General features: G+C 59.0%; 2 protein-coding genes across 2 annotated transcripts; both read left to right on the forward strand.

Moving 5' to 3' along the window:
* The first annotated feature begins 2651 nt into the window (after nucleotides 1–2651).
* LOC100340271 (olfactory receptor 6A2-like) lies at nucleotides 2652–3954 on the forward strand. The gene has a single exon (XM_008270654.4). The coding sequence runs from the start codon at nucleotides 2995–2997 to the stop codon at nucleotides 3949–3951; it is 957 nt and encodes a 318-aa protein (XP_008268876.1). The 5' UTR covers nucleotides 2652–2994; the 3' UTR covers nucleotides 3952–3954.
* Nucleotides 3955–21463: 17509 nt separating this feature from the next.
* Nucleotides 21464–23792, forward strand: LOC138845271 (olfactory receptor 6Z7-like). The gene has a single exon (XM_070057041.2). The coding sequence runs from the start codon at nucleotides 21784–21786 to the stop codon at nucleotides 22558–22560; it is 777 nt and encodes a 258-aa protein (XP_069913142.2). The 5' UTR covers nucleotides 21464–21783; the 3' UTR covers nucleotides 22561–23792.
* Nucleotides 23793–24431: the final 639 nt, after the last annotated feature.

A 24431-nucleotide genomic window follows, 5' to 3' on the forward strand; every position in this document is an offset into this window, starting at 1 on the left:
AGGGAGTCTCTGTCCACCTGGCATTGTGCTGTGGGTGTGTGAGACCTGCGCCAGCACAGGTGCATCTGGGCATGGGTATGGCGTGCCCTGGGAGGCTGTGTAAGTTTGGGGGTTGGTGTTTCTCTCGGATGCAGGACCTGAGGCCCTCCTGTGCCACGCCTGACAGTAGCTGGGGTCCTGTCACCTGTGGCTCCTGGGTCAGCAGAGCATGGACACCTTTCAGTCATCCCCAAGTGTCTGTGTGACAAGAGCTCAGGCAAATCCAGCCTCAGCTCCTGTCTGAGAAGGTGACACCTGCTCCATCTTTGAGAGAAGACCTGGGGCTGGAAGAGGCAGAGGTCTGTCCCCAGCCCCCAGCTGGCAAGTGGGAGATCTGAGCTGAGCTGAAGCCAGCTGTTAAAGGTCACAGGAGCTGCGGGGGGACGGTGAGAGGGGCCCAGCTCCCAGGGAGGTTGTGGGCAGTGATGTCAGGGACAAGGCTGAGCCACCCGTATGCTCCGCCAGGCATTGTCAGTCAGGCGGGTAGCCTGAATGTGTCCCTGTCCTTGGAGCTCACCCTCTGTCACGGCCACTCCCTGTAGCCCGGCAAGGGATTCTGCCATGACCCCAGAGGACAGCCAGAGGACCTTACCCCAGGTCACAAGCTGATGGAGGCTGGAATCCAAACCCAGCCCCTGTCCCAACACTGACACTTTGGGCTCTGGGCTCTTCTGGGTGGGTGCCAAGCAGCTCACTGGAGGTGAGAGGTACAAAGGGCCATGGGCCACCCAGAGCTGAGGGTAGAGTGGAGACCAAGGCTGGAGACCCCTACTCCCAGGAGTCCACCCTGTAGAATTTTTGGCCCAAAGGCCTTTGGGTTAGGGTCAGAGCAGCAGCCCCTTGGAGCTCACTCTGCGGCAAGCTCACCTCTGAGCTTCACCCCTCTGGTTGGCGGTGACTTCTGAGTGTCCCCAGGCAGCTACAAAGGGCTGGCCGCTGCCTCTGTGTTGGCCAGCCGCCACCTCCGTTGAGAACCTACTGGAGGCAGGAGGGAGGGTACTCTGGAGACTTCCACCTGGCCACACCACCCAACAGTGTCCCCCAGACTCAGCCCTCCCAGCAGTGTCCCCCAGACTCAGCCCCACCCAGCAGTGTCCCCCAGACTCAGCCCTCCCAGCAGTGTCCCCCAGACTCAGCCCTCCCAGCAGTATCTCCCAGACTCAGCCCTCCCAGCAGTGTCCCCCAGACTCAGCCCTCCCAGCAGTGTCCCCCAGACTCAGCCCTCCCAGCAGTGTCCCCCAGACTCAGCCCTCCCAGCAGTGTCCCCCATGCTCAGCCCTCCCAGCAGTGTCCCCCATGCTCAGCCCTCCCAGCAGTGTCCCCCAGACTCAGCCCCACCCAGCAGTGTCCCCCAGACTCAGCCCCGCCCAGCAGTGTCCCCCAGACTCAGCCCTCCCAGCAGTGTCCCCCAGACTCAGCCCCACCCAGCAGTGTCCCCCAGACTCAGCCCTCCCAGCAGTGTCCCCCAGACTCAGCCCCACCCAGCATTGTCCCCCAGACTCAGCCCTCCCAGCAGTGTCCCCCAGACTCAGCCCTCCCAGCAGTGTCCCCCAGACTCAGCCCTCCCAGCAGTGTCCCCCAGACTCAGCCCTCCCAGCAGTGTCCCCCATGCTCAGCCCTCCCAGCAGTGTCCCCCATGCTCAGCCCTCCCAGCAGTGTCCCCCAGACTCAGCCCCACCCAGCAGTGTCCCCCAGACTCAGCCCCGCCCAGCAGTGTCCCCCAGACTCAGCCCTCCCAGCAGTGTCCCCCAGACTCAGCCCCACCCAGCAGTGTCCCCCAGACTCAGCCCTCCCAGCAGTGTCCCCCAGACTCAGCCCCACCCAGCATTGTCCCCCAGACTCAGCCCTCCCAGCAGTGTCCCCCAGACTCAGCCCTCCCAGCAGTGTCCCCCAGACTCAGCCCCACCCAGCAGTGTCCCCCAGACTCAGCCCTCCCAGCAGTGTCCCCCAGGCTGAGCCCTCCCAGCAGTGTCCCCCAGACAGCCCCACCCAGCAGTGTCCCCCAGACTCAGCCCTCCCAGCAGTGTCCCCCAGACTCAGCCCCACCCAGCAGTGTCCCCCAGACTCAGCCCTCCCAGCAGTGTCCCCCAGGCTGAGCCCTCCCAGCAGTGTCCCCCAGACTCAGCCCCGCCCAGCAGTGTCCCCCAGACTCAGCCCTCCCAGCAGTGTCCCCCAGGCTGAGCCCTCCCAGCAGTGTCCCCCAGACTCAGCCCCACCCAGCAGTGTCCCCCAGACTCAGCCCTCCCAGCAGTGTCCCCCAGGCTGAGCCCCACTTTGAAGGTCAGTGTAGGATATCGAGGGCTGTGTTTGAAGCTTGTGGGTGCAGGGAAGCAGGCAGAGCCTCAGCCACATTCCAAATTCCTGAGTTTATTTTAAAGCGAGTACAAGGCCAGGCTCAGCCTCAGAAGCGCCTGAGTAACAAAGCCGCAGCCGCAGGAGAGAGGAGCCCCAGGCTGCTGCAGCCAGGCCCAGGATGAAGCCACTCACTGCCCACTCAGCTGTATTTAAGGCAACTCCACCCTCTGAGACTACAGCCCGGTGCAGAACAGGAACCCGAGGCACATTGCTCGGGGAAAAGGCACCAGCGACAGCCGTCCCTGACACTGAGGTCACTCTCTCGTCCTCTGACCCCAGCACTGCTCCGCTGGCCCAGCTGCCCCTCCTGACCTCCCCGCCTGAGCCTGGCCAGCAAGCACTCCCAGGGCCCTGACCCAATCTCTGATGCCCTGAGGTGACCTCAGCTGTGGCCTCCCCCTGACCCAGACAGGTCAGACTGTGGCTGGGCCCCTGCACCCTCACCCTTATCACTGTTTGCAAGCCCCCAAGGCCTCTGAGATGGGACCCCTGGGCAGAGCCCTTGTCTCCCACCCCTCTCAGGGAGCAGTGTGGAGATGAGGGTAAGACCTGGCCCCCACCCCTGACCTGACCCCCTGCTCCCTCAGGCGTGTGGGGGCCATGTCCCCACGGGGCAACCGCTCAGAGGTGGTCGAGTTCATCCTGGTCGGCTTCCCGGGCTCCCTGGGGCTCCACGCGTGCCTGCTGGTGCTGTTCCTGCTGGCCTACACGCTGACCGTCATGGAGAACCTGGCCATTGTCGTGGTGGTGCGTGCCAGCCCGGCACTGCACAAGCCCATGTACCTCTTCCTCAGCAACCTGTCCTTCCTGGAGGTGTGGTACGTCTCTGTCACCGTGCCCAAGATGCTGCTCAGCCTGGCAGCGCCCCAGTTCCGGCGCATCTCCTTCGCCGGCTGCATGGCACAGCTGTACTTCTTCCTGGCGCTGGCCTGCACCGAGTGCACGCTGCTGGGTGTCATGGCCTATGACCGCTACGTGGCCATCTGCCACCCCCTGCGCTACGCCAGCATCATGAGCCCCGGGCTCTGCAGCCTCCTGGCCGCTGGTTCCTGGCTCTCCGGCTTCACCATCTCCCTGGGGAAGGTGTTCTTCATCGCCCGCCTGGGCTACTGCGGCCCCAATGTCATGAACCACTTCTTCTGCGACGTGTCCCCGCTGCTGAACCTCGCCTGCTCCGACATGTCCGTGGCGGAGCTCATGGACTTCCTCCTGGCGCTGCTCATCCTGCTGGGGCCGCTGCTGCTGACCGTGGCCTCCTACGCGGCCATCCTCAGCGCAGTGCTGCGCATCCCATCCACCGCCGGCCGGCACAAGGCCTTCTCCACCTGTGCCTCGCACCTGGCAGTGGCCGTCATCTTCTACTCGGCCTCCCTCTTCATCTACGCGCGGCCGCGAGCCATCTACTCCTTCGACTGCAACAAATTGGTGTCCGTGGTGTACACAGTGCTCACGCCCCTGCTCAACCCCATCATCTACTGCCTGCGGAACCAGGAGGTGAAGCAGGCACTACGCAAGGTGATGCAGAGGGCGGTCCAGGCCCTGGGTGTCCCTTCCTAGACTCTCAGGCCCCCTCCTCGGCCCCTGCACGTTCCCACCAGCTCCAGTAGGACAGGGCCAAGTCTGAAGGGAGCCAGCAGTCAGCACGGCCTCCTGCTCTGGCCGCTGTACCCCCGTGCCATCCCCTGAGCCCAGCAGGTGCCTCGCCTGGGGACTCTTCCCCACTGACCCCGTGTGGTCTCCCCCATGCTGGCCGGCTGTTCCCACCCAAGGGGTCTGAAGGGGCACTCTGGCCCCACACGGTGGTGCTTACAGAGCCCGGTGGGCCTGCTGGGAGTCTTCCTCTGGCCTGGCCCTCGGGGACCTGGTCGTGGTTTGATTCCAGGCGTGATTCTCAGGCAGGGAAGGGAGGCAAACCACCACTCAGGAGCAGAGGGAGGACAGGGGACAGAGGACTCCAGGGTGGCTGCGAATGTCCCTAAGCGAAACCTCCACCTGGCTGCCTGCTGCTCACCTGCGACATCTCCACAACCAGCGTCCAGCCCGTAAGGAGCCAGTGGTGTGAACAAGGCCAGGGCAACCAGGAGCATCTCAGGCCACGATCACAGCCCTCAGAACACTGACCCCACTGCCAGGGAGTGGATGTCCATCCACGCAGGCAACCCTCTGGATGGCCCACCAGGCTGTGGCCTTGCCCCACTCTTGTGGGTGTGGCCTGAGGAGCCCCTGCAGAACAGGCCCTCTCCCCAGAGCAGTGCCCTGACACAGGCCCCGCCCACCCTCACCTCCAGCCAGAGCTGTGGACGCAGCATGGAGGCCAGAGACCACATCACAACCATGACAGCACTGTCAAGTTACCACTGGCCACTTCACAGAAGTCTGGAATGGCCAATCCGTGGGCTGGATGCTTGGAAGTCCTGAGCTGCACCCTCGGGACCATGACCTAGGCCTCCTGGACACACGTGGATGGGCTCAGGGTGTGGAGCTGGCCCTGCACAGGCCAACAGCCAACCCAAGGCATGGATGCCACAGCCCCCACCCCCGAACAGGGACTCAGAAAGGCACAGCCACCAGGTACACAAAGGACTGGACCAGTCCAGCCCAGGGGGCACAGTCCTGATTGCTCTGGGTCCCCGTGTGACCTGAGGGTCTCTCTGTCCATGGGAGATGTGAGCAGGAGCAGAGAGGGAGAGCCAAACCCTCACTTCGTCCCCAGTCAGTGGTCTCAACTGGAACTGTGGGCAGGACTGAGGGGCTTCCCAGTGGACACAACTCAGCCACCAAGGGACCCACACACATCCAACCACAGGCGACCTCACCGTGCAGCCAAGGGTCCCTGAGAAGTGCCTATAAATCCGAAATGACAACACATCCCCGACACTTCCAAGTCAAACTTCCAAAAACTCATATTTTAAAATGCAGTGAAGGGCCGGCGCCACGGCTCAATAGGCTAATCCTCCACCTGCAGTGCCAGCACACCAGGTTCTAGTCCCAGTCAGGGTGCCAGATTCTGTCCCGGTTGCTCCTCTTCCAGTCCAGCTCTCTGCTGTGGCCCGGAAAGGCAGTGGAGGATGGCCCAAGTCTTTGGGCCCTGCACCCGCATGGGAGACCAGGGGAAGCACCTGGCCCTGGCTTCGGATCAGTGAGGTGTGCCAGCTGCAGTGGCCTTTGGGGGGTGAACCAACGGAAGGAAGACCTTTGTCTCTGTCTCTCTCACTGTCCACTCTGCCTGTCAAAAAAAATGCAGTGAAGGGGCTGGCACTGTGGCGTAGCAGGTAAAGCTGCTATCTGCAGCATTGGCATCCCTTATGGGTGCCAGTTTGAGTCCCGGCTGCTCTGCTTCTGATCCAGCTCTCTGCTACGGCCTGAGAAAGCAGTGGAAGATGGCCCAAATGCTTGGGCCCCTGCACCCACTTGGGAGACCTGGAAGAAACTCCTGGCTCCTGGCTTCAGATCAGCCCAGCTCTGGCCATTGCTGCCATTAGGGGAGTGAACCAGTGGATGGAAGACCCCTCCCCCCATTTCTACCTCTCTCTAACTCCACCTCTCAAAAAAAATGAAAAATAAATCTTTTTTAAAAATGGCAGTGAAAATACTAGCTGGATTATTTTCATTAGCTAAGTGTATGCTGTGGGGCCAGTGCTGTGGCATAGCTGGTAAAGTTGCTACCTGCGTCATAGGCATCCTGCGTGGGTGCCAGTTTGAGTCCCGGCTACTCCACTTCCAAACCAGATCCCTGCTAATGGCTTGGGAAAGCAGTAGAGGATGGCGAAAGTGCTTGGGCCCTGCACCCACATGGGAGACCAGGAAGAAGCTCCTGGCTTAGGATCAGTCCAGCTCTGGCCATTTTGGCCATTTGGGGAAAGAACCAACATAAAGAAAATCTCTCTTTTTCTCTCTCTGCCTCTCTCTCTCTCTCTCTCTCTCACCCTCAGACCTCCTGGGGCTGTGGACACCACCACAAGGCTCTGAGAAAGAGAAATTATAAAACTTGTTTCTGCTCTGAGATTGCTCTATGGGCAGTGCCCTGGTGCAGTGGGGTTAGCTCCACCCAGGACACCTGGGATGGTGTCAGCTACCTGCTTCTCCTCCAGCTCCCTGCTAATGCAAGAATGGCAGGAGCAGGTCACAGCTCAAGTACTTGGGTCTCAGTCATCTACGTGGGAGAGCTGAATGGAGTTCCTAGCTCCTGGTTCCTGGCTTCTGCCTGGTCCAGCCCTGGACATTGTGGGCATTTGTAGAATGAACCAGTAGGTGGAAATATCCCCCCCTTTCTACTGTAAGTAGATGAAAAAAAGTAGATGAAGATAAACACTGAAAAGACTATTTTAGCTTCAGCTCGGACACAGGAGCAGGCGCACCAGCTTTCCCAGTGCCTGGCCTGGCTTTGTGGGTGCAGGTGGGGTGCATCGGGAGCCCTCCAACCAGAAGAGCCAATGGGAGGCAGAGGAGGGAGATGCCCAATTGCTAGAGCTCCAAAGAGGAAACGACCAGGGATAAAAGTTCAAATCCCCAGCACAGAGAGGGCATCAAAGCCGGGAACAGAATCACACAGCCAGAGGGCAGAGGAGGGGCCCCATGCAGCAGGGAGCACCGGGACCCCCAGCCCTGCCTTGCTTCCCAGCTAGCTCCCTGCTAATGCCCCCGACCACCTGCCCGAGCACCCACCACACAAGCAGGAGGTGGCGGCACAGCTCCTGGCTCCTGTTACTCTGCCTCTCAAGTCAATGAAAATAAACAACATAAAAGTAAAAAAAGCAGAGGACATGAGCAGACAAAATGAGACCTTGGTGAGCTGAGGGGATAGGCGGGGAGGCCTGGGACACTGAGCCCTGGCAGGAAGGCCCGGGATGAAGGGCCAGGGGTCAGCACAGACCCTGCGAGATCGCCTCGTCACACCCCCACCCCCCGACCAGGCCTGCAGGTCCCCAACTTAGTCCAGGGCGCATCCGCCCACCCAGGCCTGCTGTTCCCACTGGCTATGTGGGTGTCCTGGTGGAAGGCGCACAGCTGTGGGTAACCAGCCCGGTCCACCCAACACAGCCGGGCCCTGTCCCACCATGGAGCCCAAACCCATCCCCTGCCCACCCCAGGTACTGACTAGGCCACTCCCTGCCCAGCCACAGGGGACAGGACCCCACCCCCCAAGAAGGGGAGGGGCGGGGCTTGAAAGTCGCGATGGCAATGGTGCCCCCTGGCTCTGAGTCTTGTGGCTGCGACCTAGAGGGCAGAGGGCAGAGGGCAGGGAACGGGGTGGCCCAGGGGGTGCTGTGGGCTAGGAGATGGGGTGGGGAGGGCCATGGCTGAGGGGAGGGGTCTTTAGGGACTAGAAGATGAGCTGAAGAAATCAAGCCAGGAAGTGGCCCAGGAAATGCAGGCTGAACATGTTTGCAGTCAGAGGCTGTGCCCAGAAGACCACCATCCCGCCACAAGAGAGTTCCAGAATGTTCCAAGGAGGCAGGAGGGCAGAGAACTGAGAGTGAGCCTTGGTCTCTCCCCCAGTCGCCAGGGAGGAGCTGCCAGCCGCGACCCTGGAAGTTCCCGGGGCAGGCGGGACCCGCAATGCTGAGCTGGGACCTGTACACGGGTCTGGAAGAAGGGCAAGCAAGCGGGAGCTTCCCTGCTGCAGGAAGATGACGTCAGAGAAGGCCCCCCAGCCCGGGGCTCCCCCCACCCCGGGGCTCCCCCCACCCGGCGCAGTCGTGGTGCCGAGAAGAGGAGCCGGTGTCACGCTTACCGGAAACGCCCGAGACCCGCGGACGCGGAACGAGCGCCGTGAGACATCCACGCGAAGCCGTCCACGCGAAGCCGTCCAAGTAAAGGAGATGACAGCGATCAGTGCGGAAGGCGGTGACGCGGACACCCGAGAGGCAGTGAAGTCGGTAAAACCCGAAGCTTGTCCTTGGAGACTGTCGGTGGGGGATCAACTGCTAATCAGTCTGATCAGGAGAAAATGAACGGAAACAAGTTGCTGGTCCCCGGAGCGGGCCTGGCCACACAGCACTGAGTCTGCGGATCTCGAAATACTGTGTCAGCTTCGTGCCGATGCGTCGACAGACTGCTTGAAAGACAAACCTCAGAAACGCAAGAAGTAGCCTAAAAGCCCTGTATCTGTGGAAATCTTATATTACATTCATAAATAAAGGTTTCCCGCAAAAGAGTACTTCAAAAGGAATGGCTTTTCTGGTAAATTATGCAAAAGAAATTAAGAGAAAAATAATCCATACTCTCCAGAAAAGTGAAGGCTGTTCCATGAAGTCAGCATTATCTTGACTCAGACAGAAAAAGGAAAACAAATTTCAAGAACAACTGCAGGTAATATTTCTCTTGAATATGCAAATTTTCTAAAGTTTTAAGCCTGCAGAATGCAATGATTCACACATGACCTATACCAGGGATGTACGACTGGCTTACCATTCCATCTAGGCATTCTAACTTACCCAGTTAGTTCACCCAGGAACAGGTTTAAAGAGACTGACCAGCCGGCACCGCGGCTCACTAGGCTAACTTCCGCCTGTGGCACTGGCACACCGGGTTCTAGTCCCAGTCGGGGTACCGGTTCTGTCCCGGTTGCTCCTCTTCCAGTCCAGCTCTCTGCTGTGGCCCGGAAAGGCAGTGGAGGATGGCCCAGGTGCTTGGGCCCTGCACCCGCATGGGAAATCAGGAGAAGCACCTGGCTCCTGGCTTCGGATTGTCGTAGCGCTCCGGCCATAACAGCCATTTGGGGGCTGAACCAACAGAAGGAAGACCTTTCTCTCTGTCTCTTTCCCACTGTCTAACTCTGCCTGTTGAGAGAGAGAGAGAGAGAGAGAGAGAGAGAGAGAGAGAGAGAGAGAGAGACCAATAGCAGCAGAAGCATAGACCAGGACCGGAGTTCTCCTGGTTAAGAACACAACCTGCTGCAGCGCCCCTACAGGAAGCCTGGCTGACATCACGTTTGACAGCAGCGTCTCAGTGCCTCCAGCCAAACACCGTGCTTCCTGGGTGGGCTGTGTGACCTCTGTGACCTGTAGACGCCACAAGGTGACAGCGGGTGACTTGGTGGAAGTCGCCACTCCCCAGAGAGCCCTGAGACCATTGCTGGGGTGAAAGATGTGCAAAGAGAGGCCAGCTGCTGGCCCCCTGGCCTTCCCCACAGCAAGGCCATCTGACTGCAAGTGTCCAGCTGGGCACCTACTGATGGCAGCCGCGTGAGTGAGCCATGCCAGAGAACCTGCAGAACCATTGGAAATGTTACATCGCCATCACCTTCAGTCTCTAACCTCGGGAGCTGTTCATCAAGCAGCCCTCAGGAACACAGGTGGGAGCCGCGGGCAGCGCTCACCACCCACGTGGGGGCAGCACTTGCTCCATGGAGGCAGAATTGCCTCTGGGGGCAGTGCTGGGGTCCACAGGGACACCCACAGTGTTCTCTCCAGCTAAGGTGTGGTTTCTGGGGTGTTCCCTTTATAACAGTCTTACATGGCGTGCATTCCAACATGCATATTACAATTTGTTTTAAGTTTGAAAGGAGTGTTGAAATAATCGCCTTTCAAAATAATAAATCTTTTAGCTGGCGCTGCGGCTCACTAGGCTAATCCTCTGCCTTGCAGCACCAGCACCCCGGGTTCTAGTCCCGGTCGGGGCGCCGGATTCTGTCCCGGTTGCCCCTCTTCCAGACCAGCTCTCTGCTGTGGCCAGGGAGTGCAGTGGAGGATGGCCCAAGTGCTTGGGCCCTGCACCCCATGGGAGACCAGGAGAAGCACCTGGCTCCTGCCATCGGATCAGCATGGTGCGCCGGCCGCAGCGTGCCAGCGGTGGCTGCCATTGGAGGGTGAACCAACGGCAAAGGAAGACCTTTCTCTCTGTCTCTCTCTCTCACTGTCCACTCTGCTTGTCAAAAAAATAAAAAATAAAAAAATAAAAATAAAAAGGGCCTGCGCCGTGGCTCACTTGGTTAATCCAAAATAATAAATCTTTTTAAAAAAGAAAAGAAAGCAATGGGAAAGAAGGTGAAAGCAGTGGAGAGTATGTGAAGTGTGGCAGGCACACACGGAAGTACAGAGGATGAGGACACACGCTTACAGTTACAGAACTACTGGCCTTACAGCCCATGAGTTAGCACAGAATGAAGTGGCCACATAACAGCCATTGAGTTAAGAAACAGAAATGCTGGGGCCAGCACTGTGGTGTAGTGGGTAGGGCTGCCTCCTGAGGTGCCTGCATCCTGTGTGGGTGCCGGTTTGAGTCCAGCTGCTCCACTTCCAATCCAGCTCTCTACTGTGGCCTGGGAAAGCAGTAGGAGATGGCCCAAGTGCTTGGTCCCCTGCACCCACATGGGAGACCCAGAGGAAGCTCCTGGCTCCTGGCTTTGGATCGATTCAGCTCTGGCCATTGCGGATGCTTGGAGAGTGAACCGGCGGATGAAGGACCCCTCTCTCTCTCTCTCTTTCTCCCTCTCCCTCTACCTCTCCTTCTCCCTCTCCCTCCCTGTAACTCTGCCTTTCAAATAAATAAATAAATATTTAAAAAGCCACGGTTCAATAGGCTAATCCTCCACCTGCGGCGCCGGCACCCCGGGTTCTAGTCCCGGTCAGGGCGCCAGATTCTGTCCCGGTTGCTCCTCTTCCAGTCCAGCTCTCTGCTGTGGCCCGGGAAGGCAGTGGAGGATGGCCCAGGTGCTTGGGCCCCTGCACCCACATGGGAGACCAGGAGAAGCACCTAGCTCCTGGCTTCAGATCAGAGCAGTGCGCCAGCCATAGTGGCCATTGCGGGATGAACCAATGGAAAAAAGGAAGACCTTTCTCTCTGTCTCCCTCTCTCACTGTCAAAAAAAAAAAAAAAAAAAGAAAGGAAGGAAGGAAGGAAGGAAGGAAGGAAGGAAGGAAGGAAGGAAGGAAGGAAGGAAGGAATAGAAATGCTGAGGCATTGTGACAACACGGGATGCCCACCATTGCTGGTTTCTGCAAAGCGGGAATTTCACTCTGTGCTGCTAAGAAGACACGACGTGGCAGTGTGATGGCCAGGCCGCTGTGCAGGTGAGGAAGCCATGTGGCTCAGAGTCTCAGAGCTGCTGGGAGCTCAGAGCTGCTTCCCCCAGCCACAGAGGCCTGCAGCACCCTGGAAAGCAGCCCTGGGTGTCAGAGGAGCTATGGGCCAAGCACATCCATTTCACGTGGAGAGCTCTCGCAGGCACGGCCGAGCCAGAGATGACAGCGTCCGCGAGGCCCGTGCCATCCTGGGCACCATTGCAGGGTGGAGCACCGGCCTCTCAGCTTCCCCTGAAGCTCTGCTCTGTTCCTGAGACCACGATCAGGGAGACTGACCCACAGCCCAGAGGCAAAGAAGCCGAGAAGTGCTCAGCACACTTGCCATGGAGAAAGCCCAAACCCAGACCACGGTGTGGGGCCTGGGCTGGGCAGCGCGGTGTGGGCTGGCAAGGTGCGGGCAATGCCACACTCCTCGAGGCCCCAGGAGACCCTCTCCTGGATCGACTGTGCTGTCTCTGAAAGCCGAGCACGTGCACACCATGGCCCAGGAATTCCATCCTTGGGTGTGCAGGGGGCATTCAGAAAGCTCTGGGAAGTTGTGCATTATGAAAAAATTATGCTTGAATTTAAAAAAATTTGCACCAAAATAAGGTTACCCTTTAATTTCATTCCCCATGAACCCTCTGAAGAACCTCACGTACCCCAAATGCAAGCACATTTTCCCCAAAGATGCATCTGAGGGCACTTCAGACACCCGAGGGAAACAGTCAAAAGGCTTCACTGTGTCGCCGAGAAGCTGGGCTCTGGCGTGCTCCTCAGTCGACATTGCCATGAGCTTTCGGAGCACTGCTTGTATATACGGATTCAAGAATCTGCACCAGACACAGCGTTGCACACGAATGACTGGAAAGTGTTATTTGTAATAACTGGGAATGGAAGCAGCACAGACACCCACCACAGCAGCGCGGGGACACCCGGGTCGGAACACAACACCAGCAGAGGACGAGAGAGCTCTGTGTGGCGCCCCAGTAGGCCCCACAGAGAGTGGCTGGCAAGGAGCCTCCTGGGTGTGTCGGGTTTAGGAAAACACCAAAGCACATGCTTATGACTTGGGCACCTCGATATGTGGGTGTTGCACGCCAGTGAAAAGTGTACACACCAAATGGGCACACAGCCCCTTTACGGCAGACTGTGGAGCGCAGAGCAGCTGAGCACAACCCCTCCGCACGGCGGGAAACTGTGCGCTCACAGGTACAGGAGGGGCCGCGGGGCTGGGATCTTGGTTCCGGGACACACAGGGTGAGCTCACAGCTGATTTTCAGGAAAAATCCCACAAGAGCAGGGGATGAGGAGGTCACCGAGTGGAGCCTCCTCCCCACAGCCTCCCCCAGAATCTGGAAGGAGGAGCCCTGTCCAGGGTGCTGGAGCTCGCCTCTCTCCTCACCTGTCTCTGCTGTCAACACCTGTCCCCTGGGAGGGCAGACTCTTCTGTGCCTGATGGCTTCTCTGAAATTAATGGACTCCTCCGAGCTGAACTCCGTGGGGAATTTGAAGTCACCGTTAATTGGGACCAACTTCTCATCCATGTTGACGCCTGCCCCAGTGGCTGCCTAACGAACTTGCTAACAGATCCCAGCCAAGCGAGGCCCCCACAGGCCTCCTGCCTTCTTGTTAGCCGCGCCCCGGGGGAAGCAAGCACTGGTCTCCTGGCTCCCCAGACTTCCCCAGCCAAGTTGGCTGGGATCCTAATTAACAGTCAATGTGATTGGGCACCAGGAGGTTTGGGCACTCTCTCCCAATGCCCCGGAGAGCACAGAGTTTCTCTCAGAAACCGGAAGCATTCCTCCCTTATGCAGCGCTGGGTCCCTGGGGTGCAGCAGCTCAAGAGAGCCAAGGGGGTGCCTGGGGCCAAGGTTGCTGTACCAGCAGAGGCCCAGAAACAGGCCCGGAAGGACAAGAGGCCTGTGATGTAGCCCCTCGCAGGGCAAGCCCAGCCGCTGCGCCCCAGAGGCCTGCAGGACAAGACAGCAGGGAGGCAGGGGTTCCACGGCATGAGAAGGGGTCCTGGGTCATGAAGACATGACAGGACCTGGCTGCCATCAAAGAGCAGGTGCCCCTCAGCCGGTGTCACCTCAGCACCTGTGCCCTGATATGGGCAATGAGTGTGCTCAAGATGAGAAAGCTCGGAGACAGCCGGCATCAGAATGTGTCAACAGCGCGAGAATAAACACTCGTTCACGCACGCGTGTGGCCATCCCTGCCCCAGGTGGGAGTGCGAGGCAGGTCAGAGGGGACAGGAGGACAGCGCCTCCAAGGTGGCCTGCAGTGGGAACAGATCTCCAGTCGGATGTGACAGGTGCACCCTGGGGAGCTGGGCCACAGAGCCAACAGAGTCAAGCGTTACTGGAAACCATTTTCCACAGAAACCGAGCGCATGGGGCCGATGGAACCGCGGCCGCCACTCAGGAAGGACCCTGGGCATCCCAGATTCCAGCATTGGGCTCTACCCTGTGAAGATCCCAGAATCGGCAAATCCGCAGGGACGGCGCTCACTGCGGGGAGTGGGGAGGTGGGCATGCGTGGGCGGGTGGAGGCGTTGCGGTGGTGAACATGAGCAGCAACAAGACAGAGATGGGGCTGCGCTTCGCAGGTTCCCCACGCACCTCTGAGCCGCGCTCTTGGAATCGCCGATTTAACGCGATGTGCATTTCACCACAAGCAAAGAAAACCAGGAAGCAAACCGCGCAGCGTTCCCATGAACACGCGGTTGAGTGTCACTGACTCCAGAGCAGCCAGGAGTGCGGGTGCCCAGCAAGAAGGCAGGAAAGCCCAGTGGTCAGTGAAGAGCCGCCAGGGACGCGCCCAGCACGTGGTGCCTGGCAGTTCACACGCACTCAAGGTGGCCTGGGGTCCAGCCCTGCTTGGACTGCGTCAGCCTTGGCCCCAGGAGATGCTTCCTCACTGGGAATGCTTGTCCACCGTCACCACATGCCCAGGCTCACCTGTGTGTCTCCTGCCCCGGGCTCAGCCATTTCTCAGGAAATGAAATGTGTCTTCTTTCAGACAGTGATGCTGGAAGCCAAGATCTGGGCACCAGGAGGGCCCCGGACCTGGGCAGGGCTGCTGCTTCCAGGCCAGCTGAGGGCCCGGCGGTGCAGGGGGCGGGGAAGGTCGCCAGACCTGAGGGACTGTGCGGGGTGCCATCACGCCTGCAAGGCAATCTCTCTGTGCGTGCTGCCCGATTCTTCCCCTCACTGCCTTGGGGCCCCCCAGTCCCCAGGTGAAAAGCCTAGCTCCCAATGTCTGCCCTGAGTTTCTTTAATTGTCCAATTCCAGGACACATGCAGGACAGTATCAGAATTGCTAAGATTGACTCTATTAGGAATGTTCCAGAAAGCTCTGCAAAGCTGCCATTTCCAAAGCCTGCTCAACCCTGCACTGTAAGCACAGGGGGTGAGACTTCCCAAGACAGGCAGGAGACGATGCTCACAGAGTGCACGCCAGGCAGAGCCCGGGAGAGCTGGGATTCCCTGGGCCTGCAGGGCTGGGAGGGCTCCCTCTCGCATCCACAGTGGACAGACACCGCTGAGAACCTTGAGCCCTCGGGTGGAGGGGGCACTTGGCTCAGAGCAGCCAGGGATGGAAGCTGCCCTCCAGGAGGAGCCTTTAAAGAGCTGGGTGAGAAGCAAGCGTGTGGCCTGGGGCCTGCAGGCGGCACAGTGGGTTCAGCACCAGCCCACAGCACCAGCGACCAGCGTCCATATTGAGATCCGGTTCTCTGTGGTTCTCAGCCCATCCCTTCAACTTAGGGGTTCCCCTCCACACAGAGGGCAGGCACAGTGCCTGTCACCAGCAGCCAGCGAGGAGACATTCCTGATTCTCCAGGCTTTGAGTAGAGAGAGTCGTGCCCCAGGCAGGAGGTAACTGGGCCCTGGTGAGCACCTCAGGATGTGCCTGAAATCCCTGAAGGAGAATCTGAGGGCTGATTTGCCTCCCAACAACCAAGACCAAGAGTGTTTGCCGGCTCAGAAAGACACCCAGCACCCAACCCGGTAAAACGTGAGTATCCAGCCATCCTGCAAAAGGAGAGTGAGCACCCTGTCCATGCCAGCCGGGAGCCAACGAGGGCATCAGAAATCAGACCACTCGACTTGCTGTGCTCAGGAAGTTAAAAGACCTGAGTCAAACTATGTACCTGAGTCACAAATAACGACCTTTCCACGCATACAGAATCCGAAAGCTAGGGAGCAGCACCTCACAAAGAGCGAAAGGCAGGAAGGACCCTCAGGGAGACAAAGTGATGCCAGGTCTCACACAGGACAGCGCGGTGGATTCGTGGGTAAATGTGCTGCCTCCTCCCTGGTACTGAAAGACAGCTGTCAGGCTGGGTATCTGACTCTGGTCAAGATGCCCCAGTCCTACATCAGAGGGCCAGGGTCAACGCCCAGCTCAGCTCCCAGCTCCACCTTCCTGCTAATGTGCAGCTCCAGGCGATGGCCGTGGCTCAGGTGGTCACATCCCGACCACCCACGTGGGAGCTGTGCTCAGCTCCCAGCTTCAGCACCCCAGCCGTGGTGGGAAGGAACAGAGGACGAGAGCATACTCGCTCTCTTTCTCTCTCCCTCCCTCTCCCCCTCACTCTCTCTCTCTGCCCCTGTCTCTTAAATAAATTTTAAATTTTTGAAAGTGTGAACAAAAAGAACAGCACTGTATTCTGAGATTTTAGATCACGTGAATGTAAAATGCACAGCCCAGGAGGGAGAGGCTCACTGTGGGATGTTTTCATGATACATACAGAAAATTAAATATCACTCAAAATTAAACTGTGATGAGTTAAAGGTGTGTACTAACCCTAAAAAACCACTAAAGTAATGAAACAAAGTTAAAGATAATGGTCAGTCAAGGCAGGCACTGTGGTGTTGCCGGTTAAGCCACCACCTGCAGTGCCGGCATCCCATATGGGCGCTGGTTCGAGTCCTGGCTGCTCCACTTCTGATCCAGCTCTCTGCAGTGGCCTGGGAAAGCAGTAGAAGATGGCCCAAGTCCTTGGATCCCTGCACCTGCATGGGAGACCTGGAAGAAGCTCCTGGCTCCTGGCTTTGCATCGGCACAGCTCTGGCCATTACGGCCAATTGGAGAGTGAACCATCAGATAGAAGACCTCTCTCTCTCTCTCTCTCTGTGTGTGCCTCTCCTCTCTCTCTCTCTCTCTCTCTGTAACTCTGACTTTCAAATAAATAAATAAATCTTTTTAAAAAGTAATGTTTAGTAAATGAGGCAAATGTAATCATAAAAAGAGTATAAAAAGAAAACAGGGGACCGCTGCTGTGGCATAGCAGGTAAAGCCACCACCTGCAGTGCTGACATCTACTATGGATTGCCCCACTTCCGATTCAGCTCCCTGCTAATGCACCTGGGAAAGCAGTGGAGGATGATCCAAGTCTGTGGGTCCCTGCACCTACGTGGGAGACCCAGAAGAAGCTCCTGGCTCCTGGCTCCTGGTTCCTGGCTCCTGGCTTTGGATTGGCTCAGCTCTGGCAGTTTCAGCCATTTGGGGAGTGAACCAGTGGATGGAAGACCTCTCTCTCTCACTGCCTCTGCCTCTCTGCACCTCTGCCTTTCAAATAAATAAATAAATCTTGAGAGAAAGAGAGAAGGGAGAAGGGAGAAGGGAGAAGGAAGGAAGGAAGGAAGGATGGAAGGAAGGAAGGAAGGAAGGAAGGGAAGGAAGGAAACAGAGCAAAATCAGAACATGGTAATCTAAGCTTAACCATATTGATAATCACATTAAACATGAATGATTAAATACCGCAAAAAAGGCAGATTGTCAGAGTGGACTAAAAAGGGAAGACATGATACGTGCTGCCTACAAGAAACACAATTTAGGGGCTGGCCTGTGGCACAGAGGTTACACTGCTGCCTTTGATGCTAGCAGCCTATACCAGAACACAGGTTCAAGTCCCAGCTGCTCTGCTACCAACCCAGCTCCTTGCTAATGTGCCTGGGAGGGCACAGAAAATGGTCGGAGTATTTGGGCTCCTGTGTGGGAGACGCAGATGGAATTCCTGGCTCCTGGCTTCAGCCCCGCCCAGCCCCAGCCATTGTGACCATTTGGGGAGTGAACCAGAGGGGGAAGATTATTCTGTCTCTCTGCCTTTCAAATAAATAGATACATCTTTTTTTTTTCTTTTTTTTTGACAGGAAGAGTGGACAGTGAGAGAGAGAGAGAGAAAGGTCTTCCTTTTGCCGTTGGTTCACCCTCCAATGGCCGCCACGGCTGGCGCGCTGTGGCCGGCGCACTGCGCTGATCCGATGGCAGGAGCCAGGTGCTTCTTCTGGTCTCCCATGGGGTGCAGGGCCCAAGCACTTGGGCCATCCTCCACTGCACTCCCTGGCCACAGCAGAGAGCTGGCCTGGAAGAGGGGCAACCGGGACAGAATCCGGTGCCCCGACCGGGACTAGAACCCGGTGTAAGTTTACTTTTTATTTATTTGAAACAGAGAGTTACAGAGAGAGAAAGAGAGCCTGCACGCGGGAAGGGACGTACGTGCAGGATGTGAGGGGAGGGTCCCTACCATGGACGGGTCGGGGGAGGGTCTGTGCAGTGGCCACGGGCTTTGTATCCCTGTGCGGATCATGGATAAATAAGCTGGGAAATGCGCATGAGCACCATAGGTCAGCTTTTCAGGGCAAGGGCAAAGGTCAGAGACGCGTGGTGCGCTCAGAGGCCGCAACACAGGAGACGCGGGGTGCAGCGCAGCGCTCCGGGCTGTGTGTGCCATCGCGTGGCCACAGGGAAAAGGCGCTGGAATCCGCCGGCAGAGCCCACCTCCTACGGGAGCCCTGAGGACCCGGGACCCGGCCGGGGAGACTCAGACCTTCCTCCCCGAGGTGCTGTGTGTCACTGCCATCCCTGAATCAAAAGGAGTAGGGAGAAGGAATTCTGAGAGCTAGGACACTATTAGGTCAGAGTTTTCGCTTATTTAAGAGGCAGAGAGAGAACTTCCACCTGCTGGTTCAGTCCCCAGAGGCCCCAGCAGTTGGGCCTGAACCAAGGCCAAAGCCAGGAGCCAGGAACTGAGTCCAAGTCTCCCAGGGGAGCAGCAGGGTCCCTGCCTCCCAGGGTTGCTAAGAAGCTGGAGTCAGCGGCAGGGGCTGGGCTGGACAAGGGCAAAGGTCAGAGACCTTTGGGCTGGGGCCCTGCTGTGGACGTAGGCATCTGAACTGGTGCCTTCGTCACTGGGCCGAACACCTGCCCCATCTCAGAATGCAAGTGTGCAACGCGGCCAGCTCTGCTTCTCAGGCTCCTAGGTAACCCCTCAAACTCTGTCAAGGACATGGACCTGCTGGCCCGGGGTTCCTCCCCTCCTTGGCAGCAGCAGGGCCAGAATCCAGGCATCACGGAGGCCACCCCCATCCGCGGGGTCAGCTCTCTGACCTCTCCGCCTGTCCCCTTCCCAGCGACATCAGCCAAGAAAGGGCTGCTTTGAGGGAGACAGCCCCTTACAACACGGCAATACCCAGAACTCCCTCAGAGGGTGAGTGGCCAGGGGCTGGAGGGCTGCCTCCCCGGAACCCCCGGCTCCCTCGGCTGGGTCAGGCTCAGAGCAGAGTCCAGGCCCCAGCGGGTAGAAGCACCTTGCCTTGGGAAGGAGGTGTCACTGTCTTGGACACAGCCGCTGCTGCCTGGGATGCTTCCACCAGGAAGTCCCCCAGGACAGTGTCCTGCAAATCCTAGCCCAGGCTCCGAGCAGCAGGCCGTGGAGGGGGCGGCAGTGTACAGGACCTCAGCAGGAAGAAATGTCCCTTTCCAGTCTGTCTCCTAACTCCATCTCCAAGGAGTTACGGATGAGGGGCCTTCCAAAAGTTCGTGGGGAAATGTATATTATGAAAAAAATTGTGCATGGTTTTAAAAAATCGCATCGAAATAAATCTTTTATTTTTTAAATTTATTTGACAGAATGAACTTGCATCTTCTGGTTCACTCCCCAAATGCCCATGAGCCAGGACTTGGCTGGGCCGTCAGCTGGGAACTCAATCCAGGAACCCAGCGGCTTTGGCCTGGCCCGGCCCGGCCCTGGATGAACCGCCATGGCCACCCCTGCCGCCTTCTAGATGAGGCCGAAGCGAGAGTGCGGCTCACTGAACAAAGGGGCATAAAACCGGCGCCGGCGTCCTCGCTCCAGGGGAGGACCCAGGAGAGAACAGCGTCGGCCGCGGGCACCCTGCAGGGGGCACAGCGCCGTGCGGCGACTTCCGGAGTCCTGGGCTCTGCCGGCCCGCGCCCAGCCGGACTTCAAGGAGCAACGAGGAGCTGACGTGGCGCGCGGGAAGCAAGTCCAGCAGCCGCTCCGCACCGCCTCGCGCCTGGCGTTTCCAGAGGGAAAGAAGGCGGCGGGGACTTGGGCCTCCCGGGAGACGGCGCAGGGGCCGCGCGTCCCCACAGCCGCCCTGAGATGGGAGCGCAGGGCCTCGGGGGTCCCACGGTTGGAGCGGGCTGGGACCGAAGCCGCAGCGCTCAGCCCCACGATGCCAGCACGCCCGGGGCCTCGGCTCACCGCCGCGGGAGGGGCTGCGGCTGGCGCGGAGAGCCCAGAAGGGACCTGGGGAGGCGGAGGCGGGTCCGCGGGGACGCTGCCCGCCCGCGGGACGGAGCCAGGGAGGAGAGGCGGGAGACGCACCTTGGCTGAGGCCGGCGCCAGAACTGCCCGGTGCAGGCGGACTGAGCGCAGAACCAGCGGCTTCCCCGGCCACTTAGAAACCGCAGAAGACCCTCAGAGGTGGGGCCTCCTCCCTTCTCCCTGCAGCCCCTCCTGAGCTGTGCTCACCCTGCATAGCGGCCTGGCATCCCTCCCTCTCCCCCCTCCCTGTCTCCCTCTCTCTCCCTCTCCCTGTCTCCCTCTCCCCCTCTCCCTGTCTCCCTCTCCCCCCTCCCTGTCTCCCTCTCTTTGCCCCCTCCCTCTCTCCCTCTCTTTGCCCCCTCCCTCTCTCCCCCTCTCCCTGCCTCTCTCTCTCTCTCGCTCGCTCGCTCTCTCCCCCCCTCCCCCCTCCCTGTCTCCCTCTCTCTCCCTGTCTCCCTCTCTCTTTCTCTCCTTCCTAAGGGCTGAGGGGGCCTCTAGACACAAAGATTCCTTTCTGTCAACACAGATGAGGTCAGGGGCTGCCCCAGGCGACAGCCCTGAGAAGGCACAGCAAGCAAACCGGGTCTTCCAGGTGCTGTGTGTGTGGGTGTGTGCCCTGCGGTCAGGGTGCACCTGGGATGTGCATGTGTGCCCTGTGGTGAGTGTGCACCTGGGGTGTGTGTGTGCCCTGTGGTGAGTGTGCATCTGGGGTGTGCGTGTGCCCTGCAATGAGTGTGCGCCTGGGGTGTGTGTGCCCTGCGGTGAGTGTGTGCCTGGGGTGTGTGTGTGCCCTGCGGTGAGTGTGCGCCTGGGGTGTGTGTGCCCTGCAGTGAGTGTGCGCCTGGGGTGTGCGTGTGCCCTGCGGTGAGTGTGCACCTGGGGTGTGTGTGCCCTGCGGTGAGTGTGCACCTGGGGTGTGTGTGTGCCCTGCAGTGAGTGTGCGCCTGGGGTGTGCGTGTGCCCTGCAATGAGTGTGCACCTGGGGTGTGTGTGCCCTGCGGTGAGTGTGCGCCTGGGGTGTGTGTGCCCTGCAGTGAGTGTGCGCCTGGGGTGTGTGTGCCCTGCAGTGAGTGTGCGCCTGGGGTGTGTGTGCCCTGCAGTGAGTGTGCGCCTGGGGTGTGTGTGCCCTGCGGTGAGTGTGCGCCTGGGGTGTGTGTGCCCTGCGGTGAGTGTGCGCCTGGGGTGTGTGTGCCCTGCGGTGAGTGTGCACCTGGGGTGTGTGTGCCCTGCAGTGAGTGTGCGCCTGGGGTGTGTGTGCCCTGCGGTGAGTGTGCGCCTGGGGTGTGTGTGCCCTGCAGTGAGTGTGTGCCTGGGGTGTGTGTGCCCTGCAGTGAGTGTGCGCCTGGGGTGTGTGTGCCCTGTGGTGAGTGTGTGCCTGGGGTGTGCATGAGCCCTGTGGTGATTGTGAGCCTGGAGTGTGCATGTGCCCTGCAGTGAGTGTGCACCTGGGGTGTGCGTGTGCCCTGTGGTGAGTGTGTGCCTGGAGTGTGCATGTGCCCTGTGGTGAGTGTGCATGTCTGTGGGCACCTGGACGTTGGGCACCTGGGATATGTGTGCGTGCCTGGGTATGGGGCTGTGCCAGGGGTCTGTGTGTGCACCTGGGATGAGTGTGTGTGGCTGGGGTGTGCACCTGTTTGGCACCTGCGGTGTCTGGGTGATTGTGTGTGCCCAGGGTGTGTGAGAGTGCTTCTGGGACGTGCACCTGCAGCTCTCACCAGTGGAGCAGAAGGCCTGGCCTGCCAGGTCACATGGCTGTCTGCCATTCCAGGTGCTCAGAGGTGACTCTGCCCACCCAGGAGGGCCATGAGCAACTCCAGCAGTGCCTTGGTGACTGAGTTTGTCCTGCTGGGCTTCCCAGAGCTGTGCCACCTGCAAGGGCTGCTGCTTGGGTCATTCTTCACCATCTATCTGGTGACTGTCCTGGAGAACCTGGTCGTCGTGGGAACCATCTGTGCCAGCCGGCAACTGCACACACCCATGTATTTCTTCCTGGGCAACCTGTCAGTGCTGGAGACCCTCTACACCTCAGTCACCGTCCCCAAGCTGCTGGCCATCCTGGCCGGGGCCAGAGCCATCTCCTTCTCCAGCTGCCTCACGCAGCTGTTCCTCTTCCTCTCTCTGGGCTCCTCAGAGTGCTTCCTCCTGGCCACCATGGCCTGTGACCGCTACCTGGCCATCTGTCGCCCACTACATTACCCGGCCATCATGGACTCCCGGCTCTGCCTGTGCCTGGCCCTCAGTGCCTGGCTTGGTGGCTTCCTTGCCTCCTGTGTGTCTACAGCACTCATCGCTCACCTCAGGTTCTGTGGCTCCAACGTCCTCAACCACTTCTGTGACATCTCGCCCCTGCTACAGCTCTCCTGCTCTGACACCACTGCCATTGAAATGCTGGACTTCGTGGCGGCCCTGGCAGTGCTCGCAAGCTCCCTGCTGGTGACCGCCTTCTCCTACGCCCACATCCTGGCCACAGTGGTGAGGGTTCCCAGAGGCACCGGCCGCCAGAAGGCCTTCTCTACCTGTGCCTCCCACCTGGTGGTGGTGGCAATCTTCTACACCACCACCATCTTCATGTATGCCTGACCTCATGCCATCAGCTCCTTTGCCCTCAACAAGCTGGTGTCCGTGGTCTATTCGATCGTGACGCCTCTGCTCAACCCCCTCATCTACTGCCTACGAAACCACGACATCAGGGAGGCCCTGGCCAAACTTATCCGGGCCCCCAGCTCCTGAGCACAACTGTAAGAGGGATATGGCTGACCCCTCACCTGCTCTCCTCCCCACGCTGTCATCCACAAGTGCAGACAGCAAGGGCTTCTCTCGCTCAATCCACTCTGAGTCAGAGCTGCCAAGAGTACAGTGGCCATGAGCAAGCATGTGAAGGAACAAGAGTCAGAGGCCTGGAGACAGACCTGGCTTCCAGAAGCTCTCCCAGCCAGTGTCAGCACCGACCAGGGGACAGCTCCTCACCCCAGAGCCTGTCCAGCCAGCGTCAGCACCGACCAGGGGACAGCTCCTCACCCCAGAGCCTTCCCAGTCAGCGTCAGCACCGACCAGGGGACAGCTTCTCACCCCAGAGCCTTCCCAGTCAGCGTCAGCCCTGACCAGGGGACAGTTCCTCACCCCAGAGCCTGTCCAGCCAGCGTCAGCACTGACCAGGGGACAGCTCCTCACCCCAGAGCCTGTCCAGCCAGCGTCAGCACCGACCAGGGGACAGCTCCTCACCCCAGAGCCTTCCCAGTCAGCGTCAGCACCAACCAGGGGACAGTTCCTCACCCCAGAGCCTGTCCAGCCAGCGTCAGCACTGACCAGGGGACAGCTCCTCACCTGGGCAGCCAGACTTCAGCTTTGCAGAGTCCAACCAGGGGGTCAGAGGAAGGCTGCTGTCCAGAGTCACTCCCCTGACACCTGGGGTTAGGTTCTGGGACAGGGTGAAGGCCCCACAGGCCCAGGCAGCACCACCTAACATGGGGCCACCCTCCCCAGAGAGAACAGTGTCCCCTGACTTGGAACTGGAGAGGAGATGATACCACAGTGCCTCATTTTCTGCCTTTCCTTTCTGGTGCTGAGGGCAGAAATTCAAACACTTCCTGTCGTTGGTCAGGACAAGGTCAGCTCTCACTTGATTTCTGAGTTTTTCTTCACTCCAATTCCATTCACTACCTCAGAGCCCCTGGGGGACAGGTTCCACGTGTCCCCGGGATGCGTGGTGAGGCAGGTGCAGCTCCACGCAGCACGAATGCGTGCTCTCATGACTTTGAGGCTGTGCTATCAGGCACATCCAGATTTAGAATAACTACCATCTTGGTAGATTTACCCTCTTACCAGTAAAATGTGTTTTCTTTATCCAAGTAAATTTCTTCTGCCTTAACAGCGAAGGTTTTTTATTATTATTTTTGACAAGCAGAGTTAGTGAGAGAGAGACAGAGAGAAAGGTCTTCCTTCCATTGGTTCACCCCCCAAATGGCTGCTACAGCCAGCACGCTGTGCCAATCCGAAGCCAGGAGCCAGGTGCTTCCTCCTGGTCTCCCATGCAGGTGCAGGGCCCAAGCACTTGGGCCATCCTCCATTGCACTCCCAGGCCACAGCAGAGAGCTGGACTGGAAGAGGGGCAACCAAGACAGAATCCGGTGCCCCAACCGGGACTAGAACCCGGGGTGCCGGTGCCACAGGCAGAGGATTAGCCTATTGAGCGGCAGCACTGGCCATACAGCGAAGGTTTAAAGTCTCCTTTGATGTATGTGGCTGCAGCTGCTTCCCACAAGCCAGTGTGTGTAGGACCTGCTTGTTCATCCGAGCCAAACGCCGGATGCCCCGCTCGGCTTCTGGCACCCTCTGCTGACAGCTCTGCGGTGCTGGCGCAGGGACCCGGGACACTGTGTTTCTGAGTTGCCAGCTGTGCTCTCCCTGGGAAGGGGCCTCTCGGCTTCATTTTGCATCTTTTGGAAGCCACT

This window comes from Oryctolagus cuniculus, chromosome 15, assembly GCF_051225735.1.
Source record: "Oryctolagus cuniculus isolate XC-2025 breed Fujian yellow rabbit chromosome 15, ASM5122573v1, whole genome shotgun sequence".
Classification (NCBI taxonomy): domain Eukaryota; kingdom Metazoa; phylum Chordata; class Mammalia; order Lagomorpha; family Leporidae; genus Oryctolagus; species Oryctolagus cuniculus.

Excerpts from the sequence above, each read along its gene's own strand:
- LOC100340271 (XM_008270654.4), top strand. The coding sequence starts at position 2,995 with ATGTCCCCACGGGGCAACCGCTCAGAGGTGGTCGAGTTCATCCTGGTC.
- LOC138845271 (XM_070057041.2), top strand. The coding sequence starts at position 21,784 with ATGAGCAACTCCAGCAGTGCCTTGGTGACTGAGTTTGTCCTGCTGGGC.